Raw genomic sequence first — 18,460 nt, 5'->3', positions numbered from 1 at the left:
TTGCCCAGATTGAACTGATCTGAATGTTCTCATGTCTGTTTCATTTGCAATCAACTGCCATTTCTCATGATTTATGTGTTTCCTTGAAGTAATTTCTTCAAACCACTCCTTTCTCTTTCAGCTTTATTGTTGTGGAATTCAAATCTGATAAGCAAGTTTGTTGTTAAAACAGTGTCTCTGATTAGTGTAATTTCTCTATGAATAGAGGCCTGGAATCTTTCCTGTGAGTAAGATCTGTAAGACTGTGTACATGGGGATTTTTGGCATAGTTGGTTTGTTTAGAGGCCATTCTTATAAATTTTCTTGTCTGAAAATAGCTTTTGGTTTGATGAAGTTTCCAGATTACAGTCTTATGTGAAGGGAAATGCTACTCTATACTTTTTGTTCCCTAGTAACTGACCATAACAAAGCCAGGCTGGTTGGGGGACTAAAATCTGGGAATTGGAATAGTGGGGAAGCGAGAGAAGGGAATTCTACTTTAACCTTCATCAGAGAATAAAAGAGAAAGTGTTTCAAGGCAGACTATATGAAATAACTTCAGTTTAAACAGATAGATGGCTTTGGGTGAAGTATAAAGTGGACCTTAAATAATACATTTTGTGAGTACTATTCTGTACTTGTCATATAAATTAAGTGAAAAACTAGAGAAAAGAGAGCCCATCTGGTGATAGAGGAGGAGGCAAAGCAAAACAGTTCCTGAAGGAGGTGATAGAAGTCAGGCTTGGGTAGTCAGTGAGAATTTGTATTCCTTGTGTGTGTTGTTTCCATCTTCCAGAATATTCTACCTCTTGGTTCCTACCTTCGTTGTGATGACAGAACCTTATACTATCAGTTCTTTTTTTTTTTGAAGATTTTATTTTACTTATTTGACAGAGAGAGGAGGAGCGGGGGGGGGGGCAGAAGGAGAGGGAGAAGCGGGCGCCCCCAACCCCACCTGAGCAGGGAGCCTGATGCGGGGCTTGATCCCAGGATCCTGGGATCGTGTCCTGAGCCGAAGGTAGACACTTCACCGACTGAGCCACTCAGGCACCCTGTACTATCAATTCTTATTCCCCTCTCTTAGACTGCAAATATTGTAGGGCAGTGTGGAATTCCTAATAGTGGAGGACAGGGAGGTGCATTGAGCAGGTGTGGGCTTCCAAGGGTCAAGTTTCAGGACTCACGAGATGGACTTAGAGTTTTTCTCCTCTGAGGTAGTGGTAGGATGTGAATAGCCAAGGAATAAGAGAGCTGGAGTTGGTCTAGAAAGTAGATGTCCAAGAGGCCCAGACTCTACTCTGTAGGGTTGTCCACTATAAGGCAGGTGACTACTGAATACTACAGAGCTCTCAGGGAAACAAGCTCAGGGGGAGGTGCGCAGGAACACACATGTCCAAGCAAGGAGGGAGGAGGCAGATGGGGACAGGTGCTGGATTTGCTACAGGTTTAAATTTGTTTTATAAATCAAATGGGCATTATGTGAGGGAGCTTACTGGGTTGGAAGGGCCGGGGGCTGGATGAAAACGAAATGCTAGTAACAATAATATATTTTAATTTGATGTAAACTGACTTTTTAAATTTTGCATGTGAAATTATGGCTATGCTAGAAAAAATTGTAAATTGGTTGAAATAAGAGAATATGTACTACTTTTTGTACATTTCTTGAAGCAAACCAAGTCGGTGAGTTCCTTCCCTTTGTGTACAAAGGTTGCCTAAGTTCCTGACCAGAAATGGACCAGACAGCACCTTCGGAGGGCCAGTACTGGGCACAGGTTGGTGGGGAGGCAAAACCCACTGTGGGGAATACCATTTACCCAGTTGGGCAGCCATGTCTGCTCCTACTATTGCTGATACTATGGAAATACACTGGGAAATCAGACTCAATAATTGTCATCTTTTCTTCTATCCTCTAATTAAAAAATAATGATAATCATAAATAATAATTATTATGAGTAAAGACCTAGGATGCACAAACAAGCAGTCTAAAGCCCAAACAGTTTTAATATTGGGATAATCATTGTGATATGCTCATTCAATCTTTTTAAAAAAGTCAGTGCTATTTTTTTTGGTTCTCCTTTATACTTACAGGGTTGGCTCTCTCATTTTCAATACAGCTTCTCTGACCCATTTTATAAGTTGGTGGGGAATGATCAATTGAGGGTTGCAAAACTAGGTCTTGGCTACTTCCTTCAATGTATGTTCAGGTGTTTCGACTTGTGCTTTGGGGTCCCAGGGGCCGGGAGCTGGTTGGCACTTTGGAAAATTGACTTTCAGTAAAAACAGAGGTAGAAAGTGTTCTGATTTGACATTAGTACCATATTTTTCTCCAAACTGGCAAGAACAGAGAGATGATTTGGGGCAAATTAAAGGGCATACAAATCAATTTCAATAATGTAGAGTTTGTGACATCTTCATTCTTTCTTTGCCTGATTTTATCCACAAAAAGAAAAAAAAGGAATTATTTGTAAGTGGTAATTGCTAACAAAACCCAAACCCAAATACATAACAATTCAAATGATTATAACCATCTATTATGATACTAACAAGGAACTGGCATAGGAAATTCTAATACTTAACTTTTTTGATTTATAGTCCTCTTTCATACTAGTCAATAAAATGATAAACTCTCTTAGAAATTAAAAAGTGTAATCAACTGGACTTGGTGTTTTAAAAGTACTGTAAGTAAAATATTTTAAGTCAGTATCTTACTAAATACTTTGTAATGAAGTGAACTTTCATATAATATCACTAGAGTTATATATTAAAAGCACCTTTTTCCCACTTAAGTGAGAAAAATGAATAATTTATCAAGGAAAAAATTTTCTCTTTGTATTTTTCATAATTTTGAGCATCGTTTTTAAGACTTGATAGTTTTGGCACAGAGGTAGTTACATACTTTTCTCTTGCCTCTTTAAAACATGAAATGGGGTGATTTTAGGTGAGATTAACATTCAAGTCAGTAAATTGCCATCCATAACGTGGGTGGGTGCTGTCCAATCACTTGAAGGCCTGAATAAAACAAAAAGATCAGCCTCCCTGAGCAAGAGGGAGTTCTCCAGCAGACTGCCTTTCTCTTCATCTGCACCATTGGCTCTCCTGGGTCTCTACCTGCTGGCCTTCAGACTAGAACCACATTATTGACTCTCCTGGTTCTGGAGCCTGCTGGCCTATATTGCAGATTTGGACTTGTCGTTCATCCTAATTTCACGAGCCAATTCTAGATAATAAATCTCTTTCTAGATAGGTAGGTAGCTAGATACATCTTGTTGATTCTGTGTCTCTGGAGAACCCTGACTAATACAGGAGCCAAGGAGGCAGAAGTCTTTACATAATTTTCAGACCTTAAAAATCTATGAAAATGTAAAAAAAAAAAATCCTTAGACACTTGAGAATTTTCTTTTGCAAGAGAGGAAATTAATATCCATAAGCCCATGCATCAAGGTAATTTAATCAAAACCACAGGATTTTTGGTAAATTAAAATTCATTTCCTGTTACCATATGAGAAAAGTATGAGAAATATTCATTGATATCATTTATGCACAAATACTGATGCTATTAGGTCTAAATATAAGCTAAAACCTGTCAACAACATTTCTTTGATTCTTTTAGATTTTGAGCCAGGACTAACAGCTGCTTCTTATAACTCCTCAGTTATTTCTTTGAAAGTTATTTCAGAATAACCACGGCTATTAGAACATCCAAATTTGCTTTTATTTATTACGTAAAATTCGGCTGATATCATCCGAAGTGACACATGAATCTGAAATATAAATTAGCTAAATATCAAATGGTTTCTTTCAGCAAAGATTACTCTTTCTTTCTCAACACTGAGTAAAAGGAAAGAGGGAATTAAGAGTGTCGGTGACACCTTAGTTCATGTCGTGGTTCTGTGACCAATTAGCTGTGTCTGTGTGTGGACAAGGTATTCGCGTGCATTGGGTACATCATCATCTGAAAAATGGAAGTGATGATCTCCTTTCAAGGGCTGGGAAAATTAGATGAAATAAATTGAGTGAAAGTGCCCGTGCTCATGCCAGACATACAGTATTTTCTCAATAAGTCAAATCTCCCTTTTTTAATGTTAATAAAAATGTATACTTTTATAGTTTTATAATTCATATTCTGTATGAGTTATAGAATCTGGAGTGTTACTAGTAGCTAAAGGCCTCAAGGTTGTTAATTCTACCCTGTATTTCTACATTTAAAGAAACAGAGTGCAAGGAGGATTTTCTTTGCTTCGGGTCACAAAGTTAGTTGTAGGGAAAGCTTTCAGAGATCATGGAGCAGAGTGAATTAAAAGCTTTGGAAGCTAACAGATCCAGCTTTGGGTCCATAGGACGCTGTAATGACAGCGTCATCTGCTGAGAGCAAAGCTAGAAAACCTAATGGTCTGACCACCCTCCTTCCTCTTTTATGCCTAACAGCGGATTAGTCACCAGAGTCTCCTTGTAAATGTGCCTTGATTCTATTTCTCTCCTCCTTTCTAGCTTTGTGATGTGGAAAAATTAACTTCTTTGTGTTTCAATTATTTTATCTTTAAAATGTAGGTAATAATATATATTTCATAGAGTTGTGAAAATTAAATGATATACATAAAACATTAATTCATGTGTAGTAAATGCAGATGAGATTTTTAATCTCCATAGTCATTCAAGTATTTGATTATTCAATTTTTATGTACAAGTATCTGATACTTCTTTCACCTGCTAGTAGCCTTAAAATCTTACCTGGAAACTCTAAGAATTTACTGCAAAGCAATAATGAAAACAATGGGTTATATAATTATATAAATAACAAATTCCAGTTTAGTAAGTGGCTATTTCCAGAAAATCCCTAACAACATAGGCATTCATAAATATGTGCTGGGCTAGTGGCTTATGAAGAAGGACATCTGGGGAGCTGTTTTTTTCAGGATTGGAGAAAGTCTTATGTTCAGTTTTCCAACTTTTCTTATTAAATCTGACTCTGAACAACAGTGCAGTTCTGTGTTGTGTGTTGAACAGTGTAATCTGTTACTAAGAATTTTCTTACTTTAACGTATCTGATTTGTATTGGGTTTAATGTTATTTTCAATAATGCAATGTTACAAGTAACCAAATCAACAGGCTCAAATGCCCCTAAATGAGTTTTGAATATAAACAGTCTTCTTCCTTCTAGAATATCAACCTTAATCCTTTTTTTCCCTTAAAGCCCTTCTTAATCTTATTTTTCCAACTCCCTAGTGTATTCCTGCTGCAATAAGAAAACTGATCTTTTGGTCCCCAAATCACATGCCCTTTTCTGCTTATGACTGTCTTGGCCTGACTTTAGGCTCAGTCCTTGGCACATGACAACAGGAAATGTTCACTGTTATTATTACATTGCGTATAAACTCAAGTCTTCCTTCAAGGCCTAATTCGGATTCCTCCTTCTCACTTCTTATCTGGCCTGCTTACAACTACTGTGACAGCTAATAGTATGTTGTGCTCTGTTCACCTGCTTTATAACCCACTTCTGTTTCCTATCTTAGCTTTCTTTCCTCTCCAACAAGTTTTTAAGAAATTAGGTGTTTTACTTTATTTACAATTTAAACATTTATGTTTGAAAGCATTCTGTGCATCTAAACATACACAGGTTCAGAGCCATTTAAATTGCTCCATTGCACCGAATGCTGGAGTCTGTTTCCATGAATGAGGTCTCCAATCTGCACCTAATTAGGATGCCTAGGCTCTTCCAGTTTGGGGCCACTCAGTATTAGAGAAGAACCCTGGATTAGGAAACTAGTTCTAGGTGTCCCACTCTTCACTTCCTACCTCCACTAAGACCTAACTTCTACAGACTTTCCTTTCTATGTGTAAGAGTTCTATAGTCTTTTTGGTCCTTCCGGTTCTAAAATAGTAATTCCATGGATAGATGTATTTGTCACATTAGTCCGTGAACACCCAAGGATCAGGATCCAAGTGCTTGGAATAGAATGTGTTCATGTCGTGTATTCTGCATTTCTGAGATTGAGTACAGTGTTGCCCTTCAGCTAGCCTGTGCCCTGGGGTTTTTTTGGGTAATGACAGCGTCATCTGCTGAGAGCAAAGCTAGAAAACCTAATGGTCTGACCACCCTCCTTCCTCTTTTATGCCTAACAGCGGATTAGTCACCAGAGTCTCCTTGTAAATGTGCCTTGATTCTATTTCTCTCCTCCTAAGCTCCGCTCTAGGGGTAGAAGAAAGGAGGAATTGTCTCCCATTCATGCCTCAGAAGAAAGGAAAACCATGACTATTAGAGATAAGATAGAACTGTCAAAAGTGGGGGGCCTGGGTGGCTCAGTCGATTGATCGTCTGACTCTTGATCTCAGAGTCTTGAGTTCAAGCCCCACATTGGACATGGAGCCCACTTAAAGAAAAAAAAAAAAAACTGGCAAAAGTACTTGAGCTCTTCTCTGCACATGCACTCTGTGATTTGTACATTTATTCTCCAAATGAGACTTTGTCACAAATATAGAAAATAAAACCTGGTAACAGTATGACAATTTTGATTTCACTCCAGTCAGAACATCATCCCCACTCACTTCAGCTTCTGCTCTTCCACCCATGGGGATTTCTTTCTTCACTTTGTTTCTTATAAAGCTTTGAATTCCTTCGTGATCCAATACCTTTGCTCCCTCTTTGCTCAGTCTTCTATCTCTAATTTTCTTTTGCTAATAGTTATTATTGGGAAACAACATCAAACAAAAGACACCCTTACTCCCCAGCAATCTGACTGTTCTTCCACGTCAGCCTCTGTCTGTCCAGTAAATATTTCCAACCATCTGCTCCCTATTCTCTTGTCTGTCTCCCCCCCACCCCCTTATCCTCAACAGGCTCAGAATCTTCCTGGAAGATGTTAGATTGTACTCACCACATGCCTGATATTCTGGAGCAGTGGTTATTAAACTTTTTGGTCTCAGAAATGCATTATACTCAAAAAATATCAAGAACTTGTAAGAGATTTTATTTGTATGGGTTACATCTATGAATATCTACCATATGAAAAATGAAAACTGAGAAAACTTATTAAAATATGTATTTTATTTTAAATAAGTCCTTGTCATGTTAATATAAATGACATTTTATGAAAATAACCATATTTTCAAGAACCAAAAAAAGTGAGAAGGGCAGCACTGTTTTACATTTTTACAAGTATCTTTCTTGTTTGACTTAACAGAAAGCAGCTGGATTCTCATATCTGCTTTTGAATTCGATCTCTTGCTATATTGCACATCCTGTAATTTCTAGAAAACTCCATCATAGACTCATGAAGTAATGAGAATGAACAAAGGCAGATAACATCTTACAGTTTTCATGAAAATAGTTTTGACCTTGTGGACACCCAGACAGCTGTGTACACTTTGAGAACTGTGCTCAAGGGTAGAGAGAAACCACCAGCTCTCTTGAGCAATAATGGTCCAGGGCCACAAAGAAAATGACAATCTCTCTCTCTCCAAACAAACACTTGTATTTTAGTCACGTTGCAGACAGGCTTTGCTTCTCTCCTGCAAAAACTCTTGGTTGACTCATGTTGCTTCCATTTCCAGAACAGCCTCCTTCCCTGCCCTCATCCCTCCCTGTTGAATAACTGTGCATCTTTAAAATTAAGCTCAGGTTCCTTTTTTATTTATGAAGCTTTCTCCACCACTTCAATTTCTCTGATTGGAATTGCCCAGACTTTCTGGACCTCGTATACTCCTAGCCTGTAGCCCTTTATTTTAGGAAGGCATATTAGCATGAGCCTGGATATAGGAGTTTGTGATTTAACTCCTGACTGCTATTTACTGGTTGCATGACCCTGAACAAGTCTTCAAGGTCTTGCTTCCAAGTGCCTTGGTTCCTCACCTATAAAATAGGTTCTTCATAGAGATTTTGTGAAGATTCAATGAGACAGTTTCTGTAAAGTAGTAAGAACAGTTCCTACCATATGGTAAGAACTCAACAAATGTCATCTATCTCTATTTTTATTGTTGTCATAATAATTATTTTTAAAAAAGATTTTATTTATTTGAGAGAAAGAGAGAGAGAGCATGAGTAGAGGAGAGGGGTAAGGGGAGAGGGTGAAGCAGACTCCACGCTGAGCAGGGAGCCTGACCTAGGACTTAATCCTAGGTCTCCAGGATCATGACCTGAGCTGAAAGCAGACAGTTAACCAACTGAGCCACCTAGGCATCCATATTGTCATAATTATTATTACATTTCTGCCTCACTTAAATAAACTCTATTCCCTGGATCTGCCTGTGATGCCTGAAAGAGAACACTCAGTCAGATTTATTTAATAGATTAAAGAATAAATAGATTTTGTAGATCTTGTCTTTTTTAATAGTGTATATTTTGAAATGAGTCAGCATAAAGGAGCACTAAGAATTCTGGACCAAGAGGGCATGGGGCTTACTTAACTCCAGATTACCAGCAAATAGATCTTACACAAGTAATATCAGATTTTAGAACTTCCATCTACAAAATGAGCAAAGACATTTTTGCTTTTTTGAGAGAATCCAAAAGAAAAAAAAAGTGCACCTGAAAGCAAGCGAAAAAATGCAAAGGGTCAGGCAAATACAGAGTTATGGTTGGTGTTATTTCTAAATAGAGTTACTTGGTATTTGAGTAACATCTGCTTTCTAACAGACATTAATTCTTAATTTTCTTATATGAAACATTTTCTTTTTTAAAAAAATTAGATATTATCAAGGTAGGAATGAACTTACAATTCTTTATTACCAAATGTGGAATATATAACATGAAAAGCGGAACTAAAAAGGGAATATATTTTATGACTTTAGAAATGATCTCTGTGTTTCATCACTCCAGGTGCCTGTGGTGGCCATATTGGGCTCAGGTGGAGGGTTCCGAGCCATGGTCGGATTCTCAGGTGTGATCAAGGCACTGTATGAAGCGGGAATTTTAGATTGTGCCACCTACATTGCTGGTCTTTCTGGCTCCACATGGTTAGTATACATTTTAAATCTTAGTTATATCATGTGAAATGTTTAGCATTTATCTACCTGAAACCTTAGAAAAGAAAGGATTTAGAAAATTGAAACTTAACTTCAAATTACTGAAATGTCCCAGCTTGATGCAATAATTTGTTTCTTAAAAATATTTTTTAAGGCAAATTCATACCTAATGATGACTCATAAATTTACTCCCTTTAAGCCTATTTGGAACTTAAAATGTAGTTAAACATAAAATTAAAAAATAGATCAATTGAAATTCTATATAAATATCACAGAGGTGAAATAACATGCTCCACCCATAATTAATTTAATCTTCTATAATTTGCTGATTTGTAATCTTTCAGCAATTGTGTCTAAGTCTACATGATTCACCAGGTATTCATTTTCTTCTCTAGGGCAAATAGAATGAAATGCAAGATACCTTAGTATATGGGAGAAGAAAAACAACTTTTGAATGTAGAAATGGAATGTTTCACTGATTCGCACCTAATTATGAAAGTAATCCTTTATATGCATTTAAGCTCAGCTAAATTTGGGTAGAGATGTAAAACATCTGTACGTAAAATGTTTGTACACTGTAGATTTGCCTTTTCAGAAACATTTATGAAACATGTTCAAAGAATCTATGTACTTTTTGGTTTGCCTAACCCACGGAAGCACATTGAAAATCAAATATTAGTTCTTCCTCCGGTGTCTCAACTATGAGTGTCACCTTATTACAAAATATCTGACTTTGACTTACAAGTCTTTTTAATCATCAGCCATAGTAAAGTTCATCTATCATAATATTATATTATATATGTCTAACATTTGAAGATTTCTGTACTTTCTTATCCTTTGAGATGGATCTGAGGTTTTTCATTTTTCACCTAAAGGAAATTTGACTCAGAAGCCAAGGGATTTGTCCAAGATCACTAGCAGAACCAGCATGTAAAGTCAGGCTTTTGATCCCCTAGTCTAGGATTCTTGGAACTAAACCATAACCTTCTCTTGGACAGCTATATGTTCTTACATAGAGATTCATGTATAAAGAATATATAGTTTCTTAAATATTTGGAATCAGATTCTTTAAGTAAGAAACAAAAACTTAGAACGTTGGTTGCCACCTTCTTTGTGTGTACCCTCAAAACGATTTATCCCTTTGGAAAGAAGCATGTAGCCCATCATTGTTCTTCCCCTTGAAGTAAAGAGCAGACACCTGCCTGTTTAATGAGTAATATGACAGAAAAACTTGGACCCTTAGATTAATTTGCCTCCTCAAGCATTTTGTTATTACTCTCTGAGTGGTTTTCTTTCCCTGAATTCACTATTTGTTAGATTCCTGTGGTCCATCACGGACTAATACATTGCAAGAAGCCTACTTTCTTAAACTTATCTAATAAAGGCAGCAAGTATGATTTGGGGTGCTGATTTGAGGGCATAAAATGTGTGTTTAGGCTTAATTAGAGCTGCAGTCATTGCTTTGGTTATGGATTTGGGGCAACATCTTCTGTTCTCCTGTCAGGTTCTAAAAACAAGTCCTGCAAAATGTAATTAAGAGAATTTTAAATGTTACAGGCCGATCATTTAAATATCACAGGCCACACATTTATATGTACATAAACTTATGCTCTATCCTTCATTGTCTAATTTCTCCATGATTAGCCTTCTCTTATTCCATTTCCTTCAAGGCCACTCACTCCTAAAATCCTTACAATTGATTTTCACCCAGCAACCACCTAATTTCCAAATATAATGGTGTCTTTTGAAGTTCTTTTCCTCCTTGACTCTCTGGTGGAGTCTGGGAGGATAAGGTTGGGTGTTGGGATATTTCACACAGTAACTGTCCCTCTTTCAAATCTCTCCTCCTCTGCCTTTTGGTTTTTATTTCATCCTCTCTGACTGCTCTGTCCTCCATACTGTCTTTACTATTTTCCATACTGTCTTTACTATTTTCCCTGCTTTACTCCTTTTTTTTTTTAAGATTTTATTTATTTATTTGAGAGAGAGAATGAGATAGAGCATGAGAGGGGGGAGGGTCAGAGGGAGAAGCAGACTCCCCGCTGAGCAGGGAGCCCTATGCAGGACTCAATCCCAGGACTCCAGGATCATGACCTGAGCTGAAGGCAGTCGCTTAACCAACTGAGCCACCCAGGAGCCCTCCCTGCTTTACTCCTTAATGTGAGCTTTCCTCCAGGACCTCCCTTTTGTTTTGTTATAGCTACACACCGCACCCTTGGCAGTTTCACCAACTTTTACCACTTCAGTTATAATCACCAATAATTTAGTTCATGGAACTCTAGAACATCCCAAAAGTTAATGGACCAGAAAAGGAAAGGCTGGACAATACAAAGTAGCCGTTGGAGAAGAGAATCAAGTAAAAGATGACACAGACGTCAGGGGTGGAGTGTACTTCAAAAAGTAGTGGGTTTTTTAATAGAACGAAACATCTGTGAACAGCTTAGCTTAGAACTGGGTTTGGAAATCCTTAGTGGTTTTAGCAAGAATCACTGAAGTAGATAAAGAGGACTTTTGACCATGAAATTGCAAATAAGAAGTGACTAGAAGATGAAAGGAAGAAAGATGGGTGGGTAAACCTACTAGGAGCTGTTTATTCTTTCAAGAAAGGGAGTATAGGACTCAGGGAAGCGTCTTTGTTTTGTTTTGCTTTCAGAATTTAAGAAACTTGGACATTTGTGTAGAAGTCTGAGGTAAAGGAAACAGTGTGGAAGGATAGATGGAAGATAAAGAAATAGATGGCTCATGGATAGAAAAAGATTCAGACCGAGACAGGACAGAACAAGATAAAAAACACAAGTGAAAGGTGTTCATCAGGGAGAGAAGAGATACTTCCTGAGACAGAAGAAAAGGTGGTCAGGATGATTCATGTTAATTTTCTCTTGAAAACTATAGGTGAGAAGGTAAAGTTCAAAGGAAAGAATTCGGAAAGACTTGGATAAACAAATTACACTCTTGTGTTGTGTAAGTTTTTATATTCTACTGACACATAACCATTACTTGACACAAATGAGGTAATAAGGAAATATTTGGAGAAGCCCTGGACCTCCCAAAAAGTTTTCTGTGATCACAAAAGAGAATTTTATGTAGGACAAAGGCTTCCCTTGTAACTGCTACTACCTTTAGGGTGATTATTTCTGAAATTATTTTTGGTTGATACTTGTTATTCATTGCATGTAAGTATTAGCCAACCAGTCAGCACAACTCTCCTCCCCAATACAGCTTCATTTGTAGAGTCCTGAGGGGTTATGGGCTCTTGACTGCCATGTTTGTATGGCATTACCATCTAAAGTGAAACGAGAGCAGTTCTACATCTGTAACAACGGGGCTCAATTCATTAAACTGACTAAAATGGAATTCAAGAATGAGAATTTTCAGTTCAACAGTCTGAAGAATTCTTGCTGCACTGAAAAATGAAACAATTTTAGGAGACATTGCCACATAAGAGGTGATAGACTAAAAGATCAAGATGTAAGTTAGAGAAAATTTGTTGGGGGGGGGGACTGTGCTTGTCGTGTTCACTAGTGGGTCTCTCCAACTTATCACATATTTACTGACTAAATGAAGATTTGCATAAGTAACTGCATTTTGAGGGGGAAATGAATCTAGAGATTTCTTTAGAGTTTTAGGCTATTCACTTTACAAATGTCAAGAGTCTTCTCAAGTCATTCCAAATCTTAGTTACTTTTGACACTTGATTTTGACACTTATTTAGGCATAGAAATTCTATATGTTTACCCCTGAGGATGCTGATTTGACAAGTCCTTAAGGCCTGGCACTGATATTTTAAAACATTGGCTATGTGATTTGGAAGAAGGGATTGTACTGAGAATTCCTTGTGGAATTTCTTTTTTTAAAGATTTTATTTATTTCAGAGAGTGCACGCATGTGAGTAAGCACATGCATGGGCAAGTGTGGGGGAGGGGAAGGGGAGGTGGAGAGGGACAAACAGACTCTGAGCATGGAGCCCACAAGGGCTCAATCTCACAAACCTGAGATCATGACCCGAGGCGAAATCAAGTGGGGGACAGTTGCTCAACCACCTCAGCCACCCAGGCTCCCCTCCTTATGGACTTTTGACATGATTTAGCTGTTAACATTTCACACTTAGCCTAAAATGCATTCATATGGAGAGAATGATGTGTCCCATCATATAAATATGTTGAAAAATTAGAGGCAGATATTTTCAGATTTATAGAGAAATAAGTTGAGGATCCTTTCATTCATTATGTAACTGTTTATAGAGGCCCTGCTATGTCTAAGACACTTAGTTTTAGAAACTTGGATAGACCCGGTATCTCCCAAACAATCTAAGCTGTATTTTTTATAGATTTTTGGTGATTATACCAGGCTCAAGTTCAGAGTAAATCTTTTTGATTTATCTTTATCACAAGTTTTTGGGAAATACTACAAATCCAATTTATGTAATAAAGATCTTTTAAGAATTTTTATTTAAAAAAATTTTTTTTTCAGAGCATGTGTTCCGTTTTAGGTCTCTCATCAGTCTCCATTTGTTGACTTAAAATTATTCTCAGTTTGTCTCCAAAGAACTCTGAATCCAGTAACAAATTATAATTTAATATAAAGTGGAAGTAGTTTGATCTCTAAGAACTGAAATCTTATTTAAGAGATTAAGAAAAAAACAGTAAAACCTATCAGGGGAGAGGACACACTTTAAAACTCTAGTTCTGGTATTAATTGGAGAACTGTGAACATTTATTTAAATTCATCAGTCCTCTCTTAGAAGAATTGGAAGCTATTGCATCTCTTCAAGGTAACAGCTTATGCACAGTTAACCAGCCCAGGCCTAGAGCATGGCAGGGATCCATTAAAGGTTAGTTTTTTCCTCTCCCTAAAAGAAAGATAAGTCATGATAATAGGCATTTTGATTTGAATGTCAAGGAAACAGGAGATTAAACTATGTGCTATTTTATGTACTCTTCGGTTGGATGACATGGTGGGTATTTATTGCTTTCATTATTTTGTTCTCTCGGTTCAGTAGTTCAAAAAACCATGCTTTCCACATTCCAGGCATTTGCTAGTCACTGAGGCTAGAGAAGATGAATAAGCAAAATTTTCCCTGGAGGAGGTCATAATTCAGTAAGGGAGACAGATACATAAAGTCAACTTCACATTCAGTATGGAGAGCTGTGATACTAGATAGAGATATTGGTGCACAGAAAGGAGGGTGGTAACTGAATGTTTATTGTCTAAATATCAAACACCAAGGTAGTATCTACTGATTTCCGGTTTCATTAGAAGTGGCTGGTGGCCAAGAATCTCCACAAGAAGTCATTTACCTTAAAGACTTCTTTCTCTCCAGAATTTGACCATCAGATTTAGATGCGCAGAAATTCTGAGACCTACAATTGGCAAGACTTAGGATTCTGCCCAGTTTGCAATGAACAAAACAAATAAACCAAAAAACCCACATTTGTCAGGAAAATAAGGCATTCAGAATAGGTTAGTTAGACGGTGCATTTCCTACCTGTAGATAATCATTATGGAAAGCCAAATTATCAGAATACTTGACTAGTATTACATCCAGACAAGTCAGTTTATTTACATGACTCAAACGTGTTGTGTTCATTGGTCTCTGAAAGTGCAATAGGAATTACCCATTCCCAGAGGCTAGACAGTGCACCATAAATCTAGTAGGGCACCCTCCTCTCTGGATTGGGCATGGGAAATCCACTGTTTCCCCTGAGACCTCTCTTTTACTTTGCTTCCATTGTAGGCCAGCTCCTTTCTCATTGATACATTCTTTCCTTAAATGGATTAATATCTTCACTCAGATAATTAAGTAAACCAACTATTTCTTTTTTTCTCTTTAAATTTTTTATTGTTATGTTAATCACCATACATTACATCATTAGTTTTTGATATAGTGTTCCATGATTCATTGTTTGTGCATAATACCCAGTGCTCCACGCAGAACGTGCCCTCTTTAATACCCATCACCAGGCTAACCCATTCCCCCACCCCCTTCCCCTCTAGAACCCTCAGTTTGTTTTTCAGAGTCCATCACCTCTCATGGTTCATCTCCCCCTCCGATTCCCCCCCTTCATTCTTCCCCTCCTGCTATCTTCTTCTTTTTTTTTTTCTTAACATATATTGCATTATTTGTTTCAGAGGTACACATCTGTGATTCAACAGTCTTGCACAATTCACAGTGCTCACCATAGCACATACCCTACCCAATGTCTATCAACCACCCACCCCGTCCCTCCCACCCCCACCACTCCAGCAACCCTCAGTTTGTTTCCTGAGATTAAGAATTCCTCATATCAGTGAGGTCATATGATACATGTCTTTCTCTGATTGACTTATTTCACTCAGCATAACACCCTCCAGTTCCATCCAAATGGCTGCAAATGGCAAGATCTCATTCCTTTTGATGGCTGCATAATATTCCATTGTGTATATATACCACCTCTTCTTTATCCATTCATCTGTCGATGGACGTCTTGGCTCTTGCCACAGTTTGGCTATTGTGGACATTGCTGCTATAAACATTGGGGTGCACGTACCCCTTCAGATCCCTACATTTGTATCTTTGGGGTAAATACCCAGTAGTGCAATTGCTGGATCGTATGGTAGCTCTATTTTCAACTGTTTGAGGAACCTCCATACTCTTTTCCAGAGTGGTTGCACCAGTTTGCATTCCCACCAACAGTGTAGGAGGGTTCCCCTTTCTCCACATCCCCGGCAACATCTGTCATTTCCTGACTTGTTAATTTTAGCCATTCTGACTGGTGTGAGGTGGTATCTCATTGAGGTTTTGATTTGGATTTCCCTGATGCTGAGTGACGTTGAGCACTTTCGTGTGTCTGTTGGCCATTTGGATGTCTTCTTTAGAAAAATGTCTGTTCCTGTCTTCTGCCCATTTCTTGATTGGATTATTTGTTCTTTGGGTGTTGAGTTTGATACGTTATTTATAGATTTTGGATACTAGCCCTTTATCTGATAGGTCATTTGCAAATATTTTCTCCCATTCTCGCTTGTCTTTTGTTTTTGTGGACTATTTCTTTTGCTGTGCAAAAGCTTTTTATCTTGATGAAATCCCAATAGTTCATTCTTGCCCTTGCTTCCCTTGCCTTTGGCAATGTTTCTAGGAAGAAGTTGCTGCGGCTGAGGTCGAAGAGGTTGCTGCCTGTGTTCTCCTTTAGGATTTTGATGGACTCCTGTCTCACGTTTAGGTCTTTCAACCATTTGGAGTCTCTTTTTGTGTGTGGTGTAAGGAAATGGTCCAGTTTCATTCTTCTGCATGTGGCTGTCCAATTTTCCCAACACCATTTGTTGAAGAGACTGTCTTTTTGCCATTGGACATTCTTTCCTGCTTTGTCAAAGATGAGTTGACCATAGAGTTGAGGGTCCATTTCTGGGCTCTTGATTCTGTTCCATTGATCTGTGTGTCTGTTTTTGTGCCAGTACCATACTGTCTTGATGATGACAGCTTCGTAATAGAGCTGGAAGTCCGGAATTCTGATGCCGCCAGCTTTGCTTTTCTTTTTCAACATTCCTCTGGCTATTCGGGGTCTTTTCTGGTTCCATACAAATTTTAGGATTATTTGTTCCATTTCTTTGAAAAAAGTGGATGGTATTTTGATGGGGATTACATTGAATGTGTAGATTGCTCTAGGTAGCATTGACATCTTCACAATGTTTGTTTTTCTAATCCATGAGCATGCAACGTTTTTCCATTTCTTTGTGTCTTCCTCAATTTCTTTCATGAGTATTTTATAGTTTTCTGAGTGCAGATCCTTTGCCTCTTTGGTTAGATTTATTCCTAGGTATCTTACGGTTTTGGGTGCAATTGTAAATGGGATCAACTCCTTAATTTCTCTCTCTTCTGTCTTGTTGTTGGTGTATAGGAATGCCACTGATTTCTGTGCATTGATTTTATATCCTGCCACTTGACTGAATTCCTGTATGAGTTCTAGCAGCTTTGGGGTGGAGTCTTTTGGATTTTCCACATAAGTATCATATCATCTGCAAAGAGTGAGAGTTTGACTTCCTCCTTGCCGATTTGGATGCCTTTGATTTCTTTTTGTTGTCTGATTGCTGTGGCTAGGACTTCTAATACTATGTTGAACAGCAGTGGTGAGAGTGGACATCCCTGCCGCGTTCCTGACCTTAGGGGGAAAGCTCTCAGTTTTTCCCCATTGAGAATGAAATTCGCTGTGGGTTTTTCATAGATGGCTTTTATGATATTGAGGTAAGTACCCTCTATCCCTATACTCTGAAGAGTTTTGATCAAGAAAGGATGCTGTGCTTTGTCAAATGCTTTCTCTGCATCTATTGAGAGGATCATTGGATTCTTGTTCTTTCTTTTGTTAATATATTGTATCATGTTGATTGATTTGTGGATGTTGAACCAACCTTGGAGCCAGGGATAAATCCCACTTGGTCATGGTGAATAATCCTTTTAATGTACTGTTGGATCCTATTGGCTAGTGTTTTGGTGAGAATTTTTACATCCATGTTCATCAAGGATATTGGTCTGTAATTCTCCTTTTTGATGGGGTCTTTGTCTGGTTTGGGGATCAAGGTAATGGTGGCCTCATAAAACGAGTTTGGAAGGTTTCCTTCCATTTGTATTTTTTGGAACAGTTTCAGGAGAATAGGTATTAATTCTTCTTTAAATGTTTGGTAGAATTCCCCTGGGAAGCCATCTGACCCTGGGCTTTGGTTTGTTCGGAGATTTTTAATGACTGCTTCAATTTCCTTAGGGGTTATAGGTCTGTTCAGGTTTTCTATTTCTTCCTGGTTCAATTTTGGTAGTTGATACATCTCTGGAATGTATCCATTTCTTCCAGGTTATCTAATTTCCTGGCATAGAGTTGCTCACAATATGTTCTTAGAATTGTTTGTATTTCTTTAGTGTTGGTTGTGATCTCTCCTCTTTCATTCATGATTTTGTTGATTTGGGTTATTTCTCTTTTCTTTTTGATAAGTCTGGCCAGGGATTTATCAATCCTGTGAATTCTTTCAAAGAACCAGCTTCTAGTTTCGTTGATCTGTTCTACTGTTCTTTTGGTTTCTAGTTCATTAATTTCTGCTCTGATCTTTATTTCTCTTCTCCTGCTGGGTTTTGGCTTTATTTGCTGTTTTTTCTCTAGCTCCTTTAGGTGTAGGGTTAGGTTGTGTTTTTGAGACCTTTCTTGTTTCTTGAGAAAGGCTTGTATTGCTTTATACTTTCCTCTCAGGACTGCCTTTGCTGCATCCCAAAGATTTTGAAGTTTTGTTTTCATTTTCATTGGTTTCCATGAATTTTTTTAATTCTTTAATTTCCTGGTTGACCCATTCATTCTTTAGTAGGTTGCTCTTTAGCCTCCATGTATTTGAGTTCTTTCTGACTTTCCTCTTGTGATTGAGTTCTAGTTTCAAAGCATTGTGGTCTGAAAATATGCAGGGAATAATCCCAATCTTTTGGTACCGGTTGAGACCTGATTTCTGACCTAGGATGTGATGTCTTCTGGAGAATGTTCCATGGGCACTAGAGAAGAATGTGTATTCTGTTCCT

The 18,460-nt window shown here is 37.9% G+C and overlaps 1 protein-coding gene and 1 pseudogene across 5 annotated transcripts in view; one reads left to right on the top strand and one right to left on the bottom strand.

Moving 5' to 3' along the window:
- The window catches only part of LOC141374014 (mitochondrial import inner membrane translocase subunit Tim9 pseudogene), a 781,319-nt pseudogene that overhangs the window by 526,821 nt on the left and 236,038 nt on the right, over positions 1–18,460 (bottom strand).
- The window catches only part of PLA2G4A (phospholipase A2 group IVA), a 165,749-nt gene that overhangs the window by 89,469 nt on the left and 57,820 nt on the right, over positions 1–18,460 (top strand). For all 5 annotated transcript variants that reach the window (XM_073900074.1, XM_073900072.1, XM_025877816.2 and 2 more), the window contains one exon: positions 8,792–8,928. In XM_073900074.1, coding sequence (XP_073756175.1) covers positions 8,792–8,928 — 137 coding nt within the window. The remainder of the gene's footprint in view (positions 1–8,791; positions 8,929–18,460) is intronic.

Source organism: Callorhinus ursinus, unplaced genomic scaffold (genome assembly GCF_003265705.2).
Source record: "Callorhinus ursinus isolate GAN/ISIS: 27379988/994484 unplaced genomic scaffold, GSC_fseal_2.0 scaffold13, whole genome shotgun sequence".
Lineage (NCBI taxonomy): Eukaryota > Metazoa > Chordata > Mammalia > Carnivora > Otariidae > Callorhinus > Callorhinus ursinus.
This window is presented reverse-complemented; position numbering and strand designations above follow the sequence as displayed.